Source organism: Saimiri boliviensis, chromosome 8, assembly GCF_048565385.1.
Source record: "Saimiri boliviensis isolate mSaiBol1 chromosome 8, mSaiBol1.pri, whole genome shotgun sequence".
NCBI lineage: Eukaryota > Metazoa > Chordata > Mammalia > Primates > Cebidae > Saimiri > Saimiri boliviensis.
In genome coordinates this window covers 10,316,532-10,334,288 of record NC_133456.1, presented here as the reverse complement: position 1 = coordinate 10,334,288, position 17,757 = coordinate 10,316,532, and the positions used below count along the sequence as shown (strand labels likewise).

Genomic DNA, 17,757 nt, shown 5'->3' with positions numbered 1-17,757 from the left:
GGTGGTTACACAGTTTAACCACAGGCCAATTGTAGGGGCCTCTGAAGTATCTTTCTACAAATGCAGACCAACTCCCACTACCCCTAACTTGCCAGGACTGCTCAAGTCCACTGTAATAGTCCCCTTCAGAAAACATTAGTAGCCATCACCCCAGCTACACAGACGGCTGAAATGCTTTCACTCCTTAGCTTTGCCAGCTCCTTCCTCCAAAACTTCCCAGAACACCTCCCTTTCCAGCTCCACCAAATCTATACTTGGGAGCAGCCTACTGGATCCAGAACATGAGGATAGAGAGCTGTGTCCACAGTGGCTAAGGCCCTGAGCTCTCCTCTCTCCACATTACCCTTACAAAGACAGGTCCTCCCTGTGAGAGTGCTACAGGACAGGGGCAGACACTGTGACAAAGCTACTTTCCTCCCTGGAGTGCTCTCTGTGGGCAGAACATGCTCTCCCACCACCCTGATCTGCCTCTCCTGGAAGGCGTATTCCCTATGGCCTCACTAGAGCTGCAAAAAAGGGACACACCCCTTAGGTAAAAGAAAATAGGGAAAGGCCATAAACAAAGACAGACTTGTAGTTTATTTTGTTTTTTTTTTTAAAATAAATACACTTTACATTAAAGAAAAAGGCCTTTGATTTGTAATTTCCACATTGGGGAGAAAGGGAAGAAAAAAAGATTTTTGAAAAACTGAATCATAAAGAAAAATAGAGGGAGTGAACTTATATCTTAAGTTCCCTCAACTCCATAAAACCAATATCCACAATGACCATGCTGCCCCCAAACCACGAAGGTGGGTGAATTCAGGCATACTCAGCAGATAAAGAGCCTTCCTTCCCACCTCTGGCATGAAGGAAAACAAATTAACCAGACAGCATATGAGGCAACGAAACAGGTTTAAAAATCATATATTATATTTATAATAAAATATTCTTAATCCTTATCAATTTAAGAAACCACGATTTTCCTTTTTCATTTAAATATGTATGTAAAAATGCCTCTATATTGTTCTTTAGACATCATTTTCTTCCAAAGAAAATGAAGTGTAGGGACAAGAGACCTGGTGGATATAAGTTCATACCCTCAGTTATAAATGCCTGTTTTTTTTTTCCTTTTTAAAGTTTTATAAAAAACTATTTCTTGTTCTTTAAGTAAAGAACATCATACAAAGAAAATATATTGTGAAATACCCCAGAGACATGTTTTTTTTCCCTTGAAAGATGTGTCCATACTAGGAAATGGAGGGGGGCGGGTACAGAGGAGGGCCTAGTCCCTGTTGTTATTTTTGTGGTTGTTATTGTTTCTGGAAGGACTCTCAGGTGCCACTGAGACTTTCTAAGTCATAATCCTCTGAATGCAGGGCATGCAGTTCCTTAAAAGACAGCCCCAGGAGAAAGGGAAGGGAGTATGTTCTGAATTCATTTGACTCAGTTTCTCGCCTGCCAAGAATCTCTTCCAAGTAGTGATGGTTCCTCACTCATTCAGAGATAAGATGATGTCATCTTCCAAATCAGAGTTGTCAGAGCTATCAGCTGAAACGGAAGAAAAGGGAGAGACAAGATTACGCACTAGGCTTATAGGAAGCTTTCAGGAAGCACGCACCCACACTCACATAAATCTATGCCCAAGCAAGGTTAACTACCAGTTTCTAGAAAGAAGAAAACACACCAATTAACTAACTCCTTGGAGCTGGCTCTGGAGAACACTCCTGTTGCCTGGCAGCTGTATTCTCCCTGGGACCTTTTGCTCCCCTAAGGGCCTGGACAAAGTGCCCCCGCTTCCTGCCTGGGAGGTGCTGAAGGGATCGAGCAAGTGCCATCTGAAGCTTCCCCCCATGTCACTTTAAATGGCTGCAAAGGGGCAGAGCTGAGGAGAGCAGTAAGTGAGCCTCCATGGCGCTTGGCCTCTGGTGTCCTTCCAAAAGGGGCACAGGCCTGCCTGACCCCAAGAGACCACTAGAAAGGCAAGCTAAGACCAGGCAAAAGTGAGAGATTTATCTTTTCTTAAACACCTTGGTCACTCCCTTCAATCCTCAGAAGACCAACTGCACCAAGGCAGAGACAGTCAACCTAGATTCATTTCAGAATATAATCTGCAAATTATATTCCCAAAAAGGTGCAGGCCAGTTTGCAGCAATACAGGAGAAGCAGCTACCCATCCAGAGGTTGGAGGCCAGCGGAAACAGTGTGATGCACTGGAAGACGGCACTGTCTTTGATGAGGTCCCTCTCTGGTTGACAATCTGCCTTCTCTGGCAGCACACGGACACATTAACACTTCTGGATCTATAGAGGGGTGAAACTTAAGTGGTAGCAAAAAGGACCCTCAAGATAAGGTAGATAGACCATGTCTGGCTGATCAAAATCAGAGAGAAACATGGTAACTAGCTTGTAGGGACTCTAATATTTGCTGAGTGAAAGAAAAAGAAAGTTCTCAGTGCCCAATTTGATTATTCGTAGCTCAGGAGGCTATGAAACCATTTTATTTTTATTTTTTATTTTTGAGACGGAGTTTCACTCTTGTTATCCAGGCTGGAGTGCAATGGTGCGATCTCGGCTCACCGCAACCGCTGCCTCCTGGGTTCAGGCAATTCTCCTGCCTCAGCCTCCTGAGTAGCTGGGATTACAGGCGCGCACCACCACGCTCGACTAATTTTTTGTATTTTTAGTAGAGACGGGGTTTCACCATGTTGACCAGGATGTCTCGATCTCTCGACCTCGTGATCCAGCCACCTCGGCCTCCCAAAGTGCTGGGATTACAGGCTTGAGCCACCGCGCCCAGCTATGAAACCATTTTAACCAGGCCCCCAGGCAAGTAGACAAAGTCTGAGCTGGAGCCCTGCAAACGTCCCATGTGGAAAGGGGCAGCTTCTAGATGCAAAGAATCCCTCATCAGCCTTTTCCAGTGCCTAAGAGAATCAACTCCTGGACAGAGAATTCATGTTCCCAAACCTTCCTTCATTCACCATCTCCAAACACAATTTCCTTTAGAAAGAAAACTGAAGTAGACAAAGGAAAACCAAGAAAAGCATAGCAATGATACAAGAAAGTCTTGAAGTAACCAAAAGAAATGGCTGACAAAACCAGTGTTCCTGGACCCAACTGGGCACAAGAGTGGCCTGACTTTATTGGTGAAGAATAGGAAAACAAGATGGAAATGGCAAAGAACTATTACCTAACACACCTGAACAAAGCAAGCCTCAGCTCCTGTGCTGTAAGAGCTCCAAGAGGAAGTGTCACAGGAGGGTGCAGGGCCTCCTCCTCAGAGCCAAGCGCAGCACCATGTCCCCACCCCACAACACAAACTTGCCTGGTCCCCATGGCAGCATCCACAGCATCCCCCAGGACTCATGTTCTCAGCAAGCCAACGATGCCAGACCCTTCTGCCCAGCAGCTGTGCAGCTTTTAAGAACTAAGAATCTTAAACACGCTGTAGCACATCTAAGGACTGTAAATGCAGCTTAACAAGATCACAGCACATTCTTAAAGCAAATAACTGTCAGGCTCAGAGTTTGAGAGAAAACCTCCAGGGCTTGGGCACCAACTTTGCTACCTTCCTCAGCCGTTCCCCATTCTCCAAGTGTTGTATGTGACCCAACCCCAAACCCTGGTTGGGATCTCCCATTCTGAAAAGTCCCAAAGGTAAAGGCAATCTAGATATAATTAATCCCTGTAATGTTTAACCCACTGCTCTACAAGATACAGGTTTTGGAGGCAGGGCTGACAAGCAGAGACACACAGAGATCTCAGAATCAAGGTGCTTCTCTTCATAGGGCCAGGGCTCTGCATCTGGAATCATGTAGTCCCTGCAGGCTCTAGGGCCTATGCAAAGGTACATGGGGGTACATGGGCGTGATTTTCTATAGTTTCTATGGTTTTCACCCCATCCTAAAAGGGCTCTTCTTATAAGCTCAATAAGGTTCAGAGCTAAGGGTGCTAAGAATGCTCTGCTTGCTGACAGCCACTGGGATCTTCTATGAAACACAAAAAGAGCGAGGGGGTGTTCACCAGATGCCACCTCTGCATCTCCACCACAATTCTGAAGTCCACTCTGAGACAGCCTCAAGTTGTGATCCATTATTTTCACATAGTAAATATTCTCATAAAGTAACAATATTCTCACAACTGATCAAGTTAAAGTTTTCCAGATTACCTTTAGCTTGAAAGAAGGAATTTCCTAAACAGCTAAAAGAGGCAGTAATTGTACAGGCCAAATATAAACTGAGTGGCTTTATATTCAAATTAAGAGTGGAAAATGAAAGCGATCCTCTCTTATTTTGGGAGCACCACCGTCAGCTGGCTTGCTGTTTGCTGACCCTGAGAACCTGCTTTGCTAACTACTTGTAATCAAAAGGAGGTATAACTTGTTTCGCACATCTCACTATTCACATATGACAAAAACATTCATTAAAACTCGCCCTGTGTCTGACCATGGCTTGGGCTTGCTCCATTGAACCACCTCAGCCTCAAGTATGAAAAAACAGAAGTTGATCAACAGCAGATGAACAGACAGAAGACACTCCCCCCACCCTCCCACCCTCAAGCTTCCTCAAAATACAGCCTTGGTAAGGCCGGGCACAGTGGCTCAAGCCTGTAATCCCAGCACTTTGGGAGGCTTAGGTGGGCGAATCACCTGAGGTCAGGAGTTTGAGACCAACTTGGCCAACATGGTGAAACCCCGTCTCTACTAAAAATACAAAAATGAGCTGGGGATGGTGGCATGCGCCTGTAAGTCCCAGCTACCCGGGAGGCTGAGGCAAAAGAATTGCTTGAAACCAGGAGGCGGAGGTTGCAGTGAGCCGAGATCGTGCCACTGCACTCCAGCCTGGCGCCTGGTGACAAAGTGAGACTCTATCTCATTAAAAAAAAAAAAAAAAAAAAAAAAAAATGCAGCCTTGGTAAGAAGATTCATGTACAGCTACAGAGCTAGTAGGCTCTTTGAACTATTCGCTGATTTTTGCAGGGTTCATTACCATAGTCAGGGGACAAACCTGACTTCAGAAACCTAATGGGAATGAACTAGAAAAATCGAAGTTTGTTCCTCAAAATTGGATTAAGAAAGAAAGGTAAATAAAAGGAAGTGAATATAACAGAAACCAAAGGGAAATATTTGTCCCTTGACCTTTAGGAGGGATTAGCCAAAGGGAGACAGGAAAGGGCTCCTCCACAAGAGGGCCTGCATTTCTTTATAATTCATGCTGAAAAGAACAGCACCCCATGAGGGACTGCTTCTGACCAATTCTAGCCCTGCATCTCGGAAGAGGGCTACACTTTGGCCTTACATTCTAGGGCTAATCCTTTAAAGCAGGACTTGACAAACTACAAATCCACCACCTATTTTTGCAAAAAAAAGTTTTATTAGAACACAGCCACAATCATTCATTTACATATTGTCTATGACTGCTTTCTCACTACAACAGCAGAGCTGAAGAGCTGCAACAATGACCATATGGCCTACATAGCATTAAGAAAAAAATTTTTTTGAGATGGGAGTCTCACTCTATTAGCCCAGGCTGGAGTGCAGTGGCACTGTCTCAGCTCACTGCAATCTCCGCCTTCCAAGTGATTCTCCTGCCTCAGCCTCCCAAGTAGCTGGAATTAAAGGCATGCACCACCACACCTGGCTAATTTTGTATTTTTACTTTTTCTTTTTTTTTCTTTCTTTTTTGAGATGGAGTTTCGCTCGTTACCCAGGCTGGAATGCAATGGCGCGATCTCGGCTCACTGCAACCTCTGCCTCCTGGGTTCAAGCAATTCTCCTGCCTCAGCCTCCCAGGTAGCTAGGACTACAGCCGTGTGCCACCATGCCCAGCTAATTTTTGTATTTTTAGTAGAGACGGGGTTTCACCATGTTGGCCAAGCTGGTCTCAAACTCCTGACCTCAGGTGATTCACCCACCTAAGCCTCCCAAAGCTGAGATTATAGGCATGAGCCACCACGCCCGGCTGCATAAAATATTTACTGTCTGGTTTTACTGAAAAAGTCTGCCAATTTCTACTTGAAAGATAAGAGATAACAGCCATTTGGTTGGGTTCCACAGTCTGATAGGAGAGCAGGAGAGCAGAGATGCAAAGGTGCTTTGCCTTAAGAAACCAGAGAAGTAAATCAAGTTATGGGGCACAGAACTGTGGTATGGCTTGCCCTCTAAGTTGTATGGGCACAAAAGAAGGGATCTTGCCCTGGGTGCTAAGGTGCAGCCTGAACTCTGCCCTATACTTACTGTCCCCCAGGATCAGTTCCACTTCCTCATCTGCATCAGAGTCTTCGTCCTCCCCGTCCTCTCCCTCCTCTAGAAGGTTTGCTAGCTCCTCATCAGAGGGCGAGAAGTCATTGTCCCCATCTTCCCCTGCATTCTCATTATTGTCATCCTCCTCCAACTCTGCCTCCAGCAACTGGTCAGTGTCAAGTTCATCTAAATCATCAGTGTCATCATCATCTTCATCATCATCTTCTTCCTCCTGTTCTTCTTCTTCCTGGTAAGAAAGCATAAGGTTCATCAGTACAGAGTCTGGACCAATGTGAGCCACACGGCGAGTCGACCAAAGGGATAGGGTAGGAAACTGTCAGTAGACCAGAACGAGCACGGACTTGATGAGCCAGCCAGACTTGTCACTGATGGCCGAGATAGGCACACATGTCCCCCAAGACTGTCAAAGCACCCCTCAGACAAGGATTAATGGTCACACAGCCCTTATACAAGGAAACAGACAACTGGCTTCACAGAAGTCCCTGCTATCAATATTTTAGGAGCCCGTGCTCTCATAAACATTTGATCAGAACATTGCAACAAAAGACTTAAAATACAGAACACTAACAAATACCGGTATTTCCTGCTATAAGCCAAAAAGAAAAAGTATGCTAGAGAAATTAACTTTCTTTCCATTCTTATGAGAACCTCCCAAAGGCAAGAAAATTACCAGAAAACCAGTGAAACACTTTGCTCCAGGGACCCTGGGCTTTGTAAATGGTACATTCTGACATCTGCCACAGATTTCAGATTTGCAACAGAATCCCAACTGTTTCCCTTCAAAAGGGAGAAGACACAAAGATACAGCTTTGCTTTGACAAGGATGATGAGCATTCCCAAGTAAATGAAGCTGCCACTCAAGACACATCTTTCTGCTCAAACATCAACTGTCAGCCTTTCCAAGAGCAAAGGATACTAATTCTTACAATAAGAAAATGCCAAATTCATTTAATACATCAACCTAATGAAAGTCAAGACAGAGTAAGTCCAATATAAGCATAAAAATTTTTTTTTTGGTTTTTATTATGTTAAGAATTATACCAAGTGGTTACATCTTTTTTTATTTTAAAGGTGTTACTGCCTGCTAAGCACTTAAAAACAAGCATTCTGGCCTACCCAGCCACTCATAACCAGCGTGTAACATAAGCTAGGATCACTCAGCAGGGAAGCTCTGCTTTTTGGACTTCTGGTAATTTTGGAATCACCACTAATGACTTTTTGATAAACTGTTTAATACAGTAACTTAGACTCTTCAAAATTTCTGCCAGCTATGTTAAAAAGACTGACCCCCTTTTAAATACCTAGTAATCCTAATATTTGTGCAAGTGTGTATATGGTCTGTACCAGATTTTGTGGGAGTGTTTGTGTATGTGCCAACACACAATACACACACATGTAAGGCCTGAGACTACTCCATAGCCTTGGCCACACATGTCCTCCAGAGGTGAGTGAATAAATAACTACTAAGCATTCACCCCCCTCAAATCAAAGGAGCTGTGAGTGTCTGGAGGCAACAATGACAAACTGAAACACAGACAGGCTCTCAGCAACCCACAAGCACATCAGCTCATACAAATAATTGGGAAAGGAGAGGAGGGTCAAAATTCAGAAGAAATCATTCAAATCATCCAAGTGCTTACCAGATTACAACTTCTGCCTCTTTTGTCCCAGGCTTTTTTTTTTTTTTTTTTTTTTGAGAAGTCTCACTCTGTCACCCAGGCTGAAGTGCAGTGGCTCGATCTTGGCTCACTGCAACCTCCGCCTCCTGGGTTCAGGATTCTTCTGCCTCAGCCTCCAGAGTAGCTGCGACTACAGGCATGTGCCACCACGCCCGGCTAATTTTTTTGTGTTTTTAGTAGAGATGGGGTTTCACCATCTTGACCAGGCTGGTCTCAAACTCCTGAAGTCGTCATCTGCCAGCCTCAGCCTCCCAAAGTGCTGCGATTACAGGCGTGAGCCACCGTGCTCAGCCTTCCAGGCATATTTTCATAGACTTGACCAAAAATAGCTAATCCACTAACAAAGTGTCACAGTTAAAAATAAGTACAGTAAAAGTATTCAGGGTCCTGTATCTCATAAGGCTTCATGGACAAAACACTTAGATTTAAAATTTAAGATAGCACAACTTTTAAAGGTCTACAGTTGGGTACATGAAAGGTTAAGGTAAACTGCTCAAATAGGCATGAGCTAGCCAGAAAATTCATGAAGATAATTCTCTTTCATTTTGAAGAACATCGAGGCTTAGCTGATCCAGAAGAACTGAGCTAAAAGCTTCCAAACCATGAGCAATCATGGAAAACTTTCAAGCAGGTCTAAGCTTTGAGCTACATATACCATTCCAAACTCTTTCAGCAGCACACAAACCAAAATTACTTAACTTTATAGGAAAAGAAACAGATGTATATATATTCATCCCAGAAGGCCACGAGGACATCATATGTGACCATGACAGAGGAGGAAAAATTAGTAGGAAAGAGATCTACCTGAATCTCAAGTTGAGCACCTCACTTTGTTGTCTATACTTTGTAATTAATGGGCAATGCTGATTTTTCACCATGTATTTTGTCGTACATGGACATGGCCATAAACTAACTTTCCAAATTTTAAATCTGAAACCAGGACCATGAAGCAGAGGCTCACAAGATCCATTCCAAATGCTGTGGTAGAACCCAAAAGAGATTCTAGGAAGCAATTTTAGGAGCATTCTCTGCTGGTCAAGTAACTGGTTGGTGGCATGAGCCCCTCTCCTTCAGCTAAAGAAGCAAGCTTCCAGCTGGGCAGTGGCTCACGCCTGTAATCCCAACATTTTGGGAGGCTGAGACGAGCGGATCATAAAGTCGGGAGATTGAAGCCATCCTGGCTAACACAGTGAAACCCCATTCTCTACTAAAAATACAAAAAATTAGCTGGGTGTGGTGGCACACGCCTGTAATCCCAGATACCCGGGAGGCTAAAGCAGAACTGCTTGAACCCAGGAGACGGAGGTTGCAGTGAGCCAAGATCGCACCACTGCACTCCAGCCTGGGTGACAGAGTGAGACTCCATCTCAAAAAAAAAAAGAAAGAAAGAAAAAGAATAAAGCTTCCAATAATGAGCAGGTCTAAAAAGGTAAAAACAAAAAATAATTATTTAATGGAAAAGCAAAGCTTAGCTGGGCAAAGTGGCATGCACCTGTATACCCAGCTACTCAGGAGGCTGAGGCAGGAGGACTGCTTGAACACAAGAGTTCAAGCCTGCCTTGAGCAATGACTGTACCACTGCACTCCAGCCTTGGTGACAAGAGCGTGATCCCATCTCTTAAAAAAAAAAAAAAAAAGCCGGGCACGGTGGTGCATGTGTAGTCCCAACTACCTGGGAGGCTGAGGCTGGAGGATCCCTTGAGTCCAGGAGTTCTGGGCTGTAGTGCACTATGCCAATCAAGTGTATACACTAAGTTCCGCATCAGTATGGTGACTTCCTGGGAGCAGGGGACCACCAGGTTGCCTAAGGGGTAAACTGGCCCAAGTCAGAAATGGAGCAGGTCAAAACTCCCGTGCTGATCAGTAGTGGGATCGTGCCTGGGAATAGCCACTGCCCTCCACGCTGGGCAACATAGCGAGACCCCATCTTTTTTTTTTTTTTTTTTTTTAATAGACAGGTTTTTACCATGTTGGTCAGGCTAGTCTTCAACTCCCAACCTCAGGTGCCCACCTTAGCCTCCAAAATGTTTGGATTACAGGCGTGAGCCACCACACCTGTCCGAGACCCCGTCTTTAAAAAAAAAAAAAGAAATCTTGCTAGAATCCTGATGCAACTCCGACAACATTTAGATAATGTTTTGGATCCAGGGATTTTTTTTTTTTTTGCAATTCTCTAAGACTTCTTTTAGGGCTTAGGGGAATTCAAGGCCAGGCCATTTTAAATTAAGATACTAATAAATTCCCCTACAGAAAGAATTCTAAAACTCTTCTCTCCTCTGTTCCTACATCAATTTCACAGTTACCCAAAGCCCCCAAACCCTGCAGATAAACAGCCCACCCCTCTCCTTTACAGAGAATAGGTCAACTGGCATAAGCTCCCTCTGCTGCTCTCTGGTCCCCTCCACATCAAAACCTGCCTTCAGCCCTGGTCTAAGGAGGAAGCATGCTGCCCACTCCTGCTCTGGATCTCAGCCAACTTGAGACCCTGTTACCACAGATGCTTTTCTCATCCCCACCCCCCCACCACCTTTAAACTGGCTTCTCACCTTCTATCCCAAGAGGTTCAGTTCTCCAAAACCTAACAAGCTCTTAATCTATAAAGGCTTCAGATGCCTTCTACCTATAGACTTTTTGGAAAGGGTGACCTAAACCCTATTCCTAGCCTCCAGGTACTCAGCTGCCACTTGCTGACACACTCACTTGTTTGGCTTGCTCTGTCTGTCCCTATAGCTTTTTAAGAGAGTCATTCTGGCAGGGCACAATGGTTCACACCTGTAATCCTAGCACTCTGGGAGGCTGAGGTGGGCAGATCACCTGAGGCCAGGAGTTCGAGACCAGCGTGGCCAAAGAAACTCCGTCTCTACTAAAAATACAAAATTAGCTGGCATGGTGGCACACACCTGTAGTCCTAGCTACTCAGGAGGTTGAGACAGTGAGACAGGAGAATCACTTGAACCCAGAAGGCGGAGGCTGCAGTGAGCCGAGATCACACCACTGCACTTAAGCCTAGGCAAGATACAGCAAGACTCCGTCTCAAAAAAAAAAAGGCATTCAAATCTGATCCTAATAATTTGAAAATTTATGACACAAGTCATATTTTGCAAAATGTATAAATGTCTACTTTTTTAAAAAATACTTTTTCTGTCCTTAAAAGCTATAGGTTCACTTCAAGGTCATAAATGCTTGTGTTTTTCTTTCCTCACTTGCAGAATCTAACTCAAGTTACATTTTAATTCTTTAGGAAAAAGAGCCTTTCAGGAATCATCACATTTAGCTCTGACCAGGTATGCGTAATCAGTAAAGACTCTTACCATCCATTTCTAGGCAGTGGAGAACACACAGGAAGCACAGCACACAGTGTGTCCCAATTTCAAAATGGAGGAGAAAAGAGAGCATTATTCTTTTGTTGAGTTTTTTCTTATAAATTTAAGGTTAACTATAATTAGCTAAAATGTATTGGCTTGTCAAAATCTAGGAACAATAATCAATTACTCATCTTTGGTTTGATAATTTTCCTAAAAGCCAAATCAAAGATGAACTGATTTCTAAAACCACAGACAACAGGCCAGGCACAAGGCTCATGCCTGTAATCTCAGCACTTTAGGAGGCCAAGGCGGATGGATGACCTGAGGTCAGGAGTTCAAGACCAACCTGACTAATATGGTAAAACCCCATCTCTACTAAAAATAAAGAATTAGCAAGGTGTGGTGACGCATGCCTATAATGAATCAACTACTCAGGAGGCTGAGGCAGGAGAATTGCTTGAACCTGGGAGGCGGAGGTTGCAGTGAGCTAATTAATACCATTGCACTCCAACCTGGATGACAGAATGAGACTCCATCTCAAAAAAAAAAAAAAAAAAAAGAACAAAACAAAGATACCAAACTTTTAATGGATAATAATGAGCTTTGATAGGTGACTGGCTTATCTCTGCTTTCATCAAATGCCTGAAGACAGGCTGACTAGCAGCCTTGGGAACGAAATATTTATGGCTGTCCCATATATTGTGTAGGTTTTCATTCATCAATACAGCTGTACCTTTCATCCTTTCCTCTTAATTTCCCAACTTATTTAAGCCTAAGGACAAAGGACAACTATTTTATGGCACGTCAATTATATCTCAATAAAGTTCTTTAAGCTGGACCATTTTATTGGATGGCGGCTGACCATTCAGGCTGCTGAATTTATTTTGTGATGGTGAAAAGGCAAATTCAAAGGTGTTGGTCACAGGGCCTGTATCCCTGAGCCATGTAAGTCACACCTGGAACATCTGAGAACACCTGAGAACAGATATCCAGACTAGGACAAAAGTTTGAATAGCAAATGATTCATAGGAAAATGAAAAGCCTCTAGTTTTAAATCAGGTGAAGTTTATAAAGCAAAGTAAAACTACAGACTGGTTTTCCTACAAAGAGAGTTTTTAAAAAATTCAAGCTAGCACACTGTGCACGAGAGGCAGTGGGAAGAAATCTCTCCCTTCTACCCATCTCTCATAACTCACATGAGCTTTTAGATACTGCTGGCTCCTCTTACTCATGAAACCAAGGTTCCTATAGCGCCCATATAGCTGGAAAGCAGTAAAGGAAAGCCTTTCTACACTAGAAAATCCTTGGCAGCAACTGGTGAAGTTGTTTCAAACTTTACAGCCTAATTATCCTTTACCAGACCCTGAGGAAGACTCTGTTCTGATCCCACAGTGGTCACCAGCTGCCCCTACACAAGAGTCTCCTCATTCTGCTCATTAAGCCCATTTCTTCAGACCATTAATCATCTCTGAGCTCTAATAAAATGCATGCTTAGGCAGTCAGAACACTGAAGACTAAGAGAGCACACACACAGGATTGCAGGTTGAGTCTCTCTTCTAGCTTTTTGACCCAGGTATATTTGATCTAGGTATACTGTGTCACTTTTGATGTACAGGTGATAAAGTATTCAAAGGATTTGATTTACAGAACAAATGATATGCTCATAACCTGTAAAGCCCAACCGTAAAACACACAGCAAAATCTCAAACTAGTACAACAAAACACCCTTGCTTAGTCAGTACTAAGTCCTATTAGAGAAAAACATGGGTCCTTTACCCTAGTATTAGACTTGCATCCTTACAAAATTACCATTTGCAAAAATAACCATTTTCAAAAATTCTTACAATTAAAGAAATATTTTAAATGTAAGTAGAAGCTGTTTTGGAAGGATGCTAAGAAAAAGCTATTACATTAATCCTAACCATTGAGCATAATTTATCAAAAAGTAGGGAAGGGATGAGGGCAAGAGAGCTGTGGCAATGCGAACTGAGGTAAGTGTACTTCCCCTGGTCCTGTGATGCCACTGCTCTTCATCCAGAGCACCTCTGTACTCTTAAAGAGGAGACAATGCTGGCTGGGAATGGTGACTCACGTCTGTAATCCCAGCACTTTGGGAGGCTGAGGCAGGTGGTGAAACTCCATCTCTACTAAAAAAAAAATAAAAAAATTAGCTGGGTGTGGTGGCATGTGCCTGTAATCCCAGCTACTCAGGAGTCTGACACAGGAGAATCGCTTGAACCCGGGAGGTGGAGGTTACAGTGAGCCGAGATTGTGCCATTGCACTCCATCCAGCCTGGGCAACAGGAGGAAAATTTCATCTCAAAAAAAAAAAACACACACCAAGACTAAACAATAAGATAGTGGGGGAACAAACAAAAATGAACCCAAGATCTGGGAAAGAAAACATTTTTAGCTGCTTTAATATCTGCAACAAGAGAAAGTCAAAACCTAGTCATTCATTTTCAACTTTACAGTACTCACTCAGCAATAAATATTTCTCAGATGATAAGACAAAAGAATCTGCCCTGGAGAACATACTCTTGGAAAGAGAATGTGGTGTGAGCCCTGTAGGCTGGAAAAGATCTGCTGAAACTCAGAAGTTTGAGAAACTCTTCAGAACCCATACTGACATATCATGCGGGCAAGTGCCTAGCATAATACAACCACAAATTGAAATTCCCTATGAAAACAAAATGCAAAGACTGAGGGACATAATACTATCTACCCACATTTTATATATTTAATTTCTCAAAAGCATCAAAATCTTATCTTTACCTGTAAGTTCAACTCTTACCCTAATAACAGACTGCCGTAAAACTGAGAAAATGCAAAACAGAATTTTATAAAGTTTAAGCCGTTTCTAAAATCCATCTCAGCAAAGTGACTGTTCTGTTTTTTATTGACATTGGGAATATAAAGGGATGCTTATCTGAAACCAGAACAGGGCACAAAGAAATCTCTGAATGAAAATCAGAGACTGCTAGGATGAGTGTGGTGGCTCACACCTATAATCTATACTCCCAGTACTTTGAGAGGCTGAGGTGGGCAGGTCACCTGAGGTCAGGAGTTCCACACCAACCTGGCCAACATGGTAAAACCCCATCTCTACTAAAAATAAAACTTAAAAAAAAAATAGGCATGGTAACAGGTACCTGTAATCCCAGCTACTTGGGCGGCTGAGGCAGGAGCATCACTTGAACCCAGGACGCAGAGGCTGCAGTGAGCCAAGACTGTGCCATGGAGCCTGGGCAACAAGACCGAAACTTCGTTCTCAAAAATCAGAGATTGCTAAGTTTTAAATTGATACACAAATAGAATTTACAGGATCATCATGTACTGGTGAAAATCCTGTAATAAAACTGAGTTTCAGTGATCAGAGGTACATGACAGGCCTTATAAATATGGCAATAAGCAAAGGTTGACTAGACCTTTAAAACCTTCTACATCGAAAAGCAGAGCATAACCTCTATTAAGCACTGTTCAGCAGAAAGAAATCTCAAAGACCACTGACCTGGTCCTCCTCTTCATCTTCATCCTCTGCCAGACGCTGCCTGCCCACTTCATACAGCCTGCATACTGTGTCCATGTTCAGGGCATCCATGCTGCCTTGATTCTGGAATAGAACACCCAGCGCACAAAGAGCAGTTAGTTTTCAGAAGGCCCACATCTACACCTCAGCCCTGACTGGTGTCCATGACCCTAACCCAGTAATTATCAAAGCTTCTGATATTCCAAATTCTTGAGCTGACTCTGAAAATGTTATACCTAGGACACAAAAGGAAAGAAAAACAGAATGAAAAGACTCAGGCAGTGAGGGATCAGCACCCTTGGAACAAACCAGTCTTGCTCTAGTGAGAGATCCAGATTCCTCTGAGAAAGGGATGACAACATGAGTCCAGAAAAAACGGAGAGAGGACACTCTAAGCTGTGTTATATTGGGATTTTCTTATTCTCTTTGTACAGTACATCTCCCAAGACCAATCAAATGAATAGGTTATTAATAATCTACCTTCAGGAATGTATTGACTTTACATCTTATATCAGACAAAATGTCTGTAGTACAACTTGAAAATTATCCTAAACATCCAACAACAGAGCAAGGCCTCTGCAAGCTCCCTTTACCTCAATGACAGCAAGATAGCAGTCTTTGGTGTCTGTACAGAGGTCAAAGATGTTCCGTTTCACATCAATGGTTGCTAGAAAATAGAATGTGAGAAGGTTTCGGATTGGATTAGTGCTGTGATCTTAAAACCTACTTTTCTGAGTCATGGCATCAAAAACAAACAACAAAAAAAACCCTGCTTTTTATCTAAAGGAATTCAGGATGATTGCTCAAAATTATTTCCATAACTCCTCTGTTTTTCAATAGAAAACTACAGGCCTCCCAGAAAATGAAGGCTCGTAAATAAGAAACACCAAAACATGCAAAACGATCAATGTCTGTCCCTTCCTGCTTACCTATAGGTTTGTAGTCAGTTGCATTAAATGTTCGGAAAGATGACCCAAAGGGGCTTTTCATCCTCTCTTCCATTAAGTCATCTTCATCATCTGCCTGCAACATAGCTTGAGGAGGGGAGAGGAGGAGAAAGCACTATTAAGAATCATAAACATCCCCTCTTCAGAAATGCAGAAAATGTTAATGGCCAATAAAGACAATCTACTTGTATATAGGTTTACATACAAATTCCCTTGTACATAAATCTACTCTGCATCTAGTTAGCTCCTCTCAGAGCATCTTCCTTGCATATCCCATCTATTATTACAAATATCCTCAGCTTCTCATCTACCTCCAAGAAGTGTTACAGTACTTACAAGGCTTACAACACCACAAGAGGACAAGCACACAAGGTCTTAAGTTCATACTGATACACTGGAAAATACTGCATGAAGTTTCTTTCCATACAAGATTTCCTTATTATCTTCAAAGGCAGTTGCCTTTCACCCTAAATCAACTTTATTTTCATCTCCTTTGTCACAATTTGTACTATAAATTTTTTTATCTTTTATGTTACAAATTTCAAATGCTTTCCAATTCACAAGTGAGAGATGGTTCCAAAAAGGATGTATTAAATTAAGTAAAGGGGTAGAGGAGAGGGAAAGAGAATGAAGGATAAGGTTTATTACCTCCATACATCACTGTTCCTGTGTGATTGAACACCACGCGACACTGATCCAGAGCAGGAACAGTATGCAAAAGATGAAAAGTTCGAAGGTCCCACTAGGAGTGGAATGGTCAAGGAAAACCATTTTACACAAAACTTATCTAATTTCATGGAAGGAAATTCTAAACTTTTTTCCCTCTGCCAGGTATACTTTAAAAGTCAATGAGATCAGCTGGGCGCGGTGGCTCACGCCTGTAATCCTAGCACTTTGGGAGGCCGAGGTGGGTGGGTCACCTGAGGTCAGGAGTTCAAGACCAGCCTGGCCATCATGGTAAAACCTCATCCTAAAAAAAAAAAAAAAAAAGTAAATGAGATCAAGGTGAAACAAATACATGTAGAATGCATATTATTGAATGATGTCTCTGAATATACGCTAGAGTATCCTCATATACATGAAGGCTTTATGAGGTCTTTTCCTCCCAACAGTAGTATTTCATTTTCCTCTTATGTGGCAACTGATTTATTTATTTATTTATTATTTTTTGTTGAGACGGAGTCTTGCTCTGTCACCCAGGCTATACTACAGTGGCATGATCTTGGCTCATGGCATCCTCCGCCGCCAGGTCCAAGCGATTCCCCTGCCTCAGCCTCCTGAGTAGCTGGGACTACAGGCGCTGGCCACCACAGCCAGGTAATTATTTTGTATTTTAGTAAAGACAGGGTTTCACCATGTTGGCCAGGATGGTCTCGATCTCCTGACCTCGTGATCTGCCTGCCCTGGCCTCCCAAAGTGCTGGGATAACAGGCATGAGCCACCATGCCCAGCAAGCAACTGGTTTTTATAGAGCAAAAGTAAAATCCTTCTGAAGACAGAAAAAAAGCTAATTCAATTGGAGAATTGGGAAGTAGAAAACTGGTCACTCTTACCAAATACATAGAAAACATGCTACTGAAAGTTGTAAGTAGTTACTAACATTGGCAACAGTGCTTTGGAGATTTCACTAACATTTCAAACCAAAGGACAGGCACCATATTATTACCAGTGTGGATACTTAAACCAGGTATTGGTGGAGAGATAAAACAAATTATTTCTGCACAACCAACCAGACAAGAAGGTAAGATACGAGTGTAAAGGATACAATCTCAGTATTAATGATCACCTCCAGCCCATTCGGATGGAAAACACCACTGATGTTCATATTAAACTTGTCAAACTTGTGGATGGCCTGTGCAGAGCGGACATCCCAGAGGACGCCATCATTTAAGACAAGATCATCTGTGGGATTAAAGGTGGCACAGTTCCTCTTGTAGTTGTTGGCAAGATCTGGGTTAAACAGAGTCAACAGCTTGTTGCCAGTCTGAATATCATAAATCTTTAGAGAAGAAGGGGTAGGAAGAGAAAAATCAGACCAATCCATCCATTGACAA

At 42.9% G+C, this 17,757-nt stretch overlaps 1 protein-coding gene across 4 annotated transcripts in view; it reads right to left on the bottom strand.

Moving 5' to 3' along the window:
• Nucleotides 1-560: 560 nt before the first annotated feature.
• DCAF1 (DDB1 and CUL4 associated factor 1) overlaps nt 561-17,757 on the bottom strand; it is an 86,505-nt gene continuing 69,308 nt past the window's right edge. For all 4 annotated transcript variants that reach the window (XM_039477183.2, XM_010347090.3, XM_074403775.1 and 1 more), the window contains 7 exons: nt 17,469-17,702; nt 16,352-16,445; nt 15,686-15,790; nt 15,350-15,423; nt 14,739-14,840; nt 6,217-6,469; nt 561-1,530 (listed from right to left, as the gene is read on the bottom strand). In XM_039477183.2, coding sequence (XP_039333117.1) covers nt 1,472-1,530; nt 6,217-6,469; nt 14,739-14,840; nt 15,350-15,423; nt 15,686-15,790; nt 16,352-16,445; nt 17,469-17,702 — 921 coding nt within the window. In that variant the 3' untranslated portion in view covers nt 561-1,471. The remainder of the gene's footprint in view (nt 1,531-6,216; nt 6,470-14,738; nt 14,841-15,349; nt 15,424-15,685; nt 15,791-16,351; nt 16,446-17,468; nt 17,703-17,757) is intronic.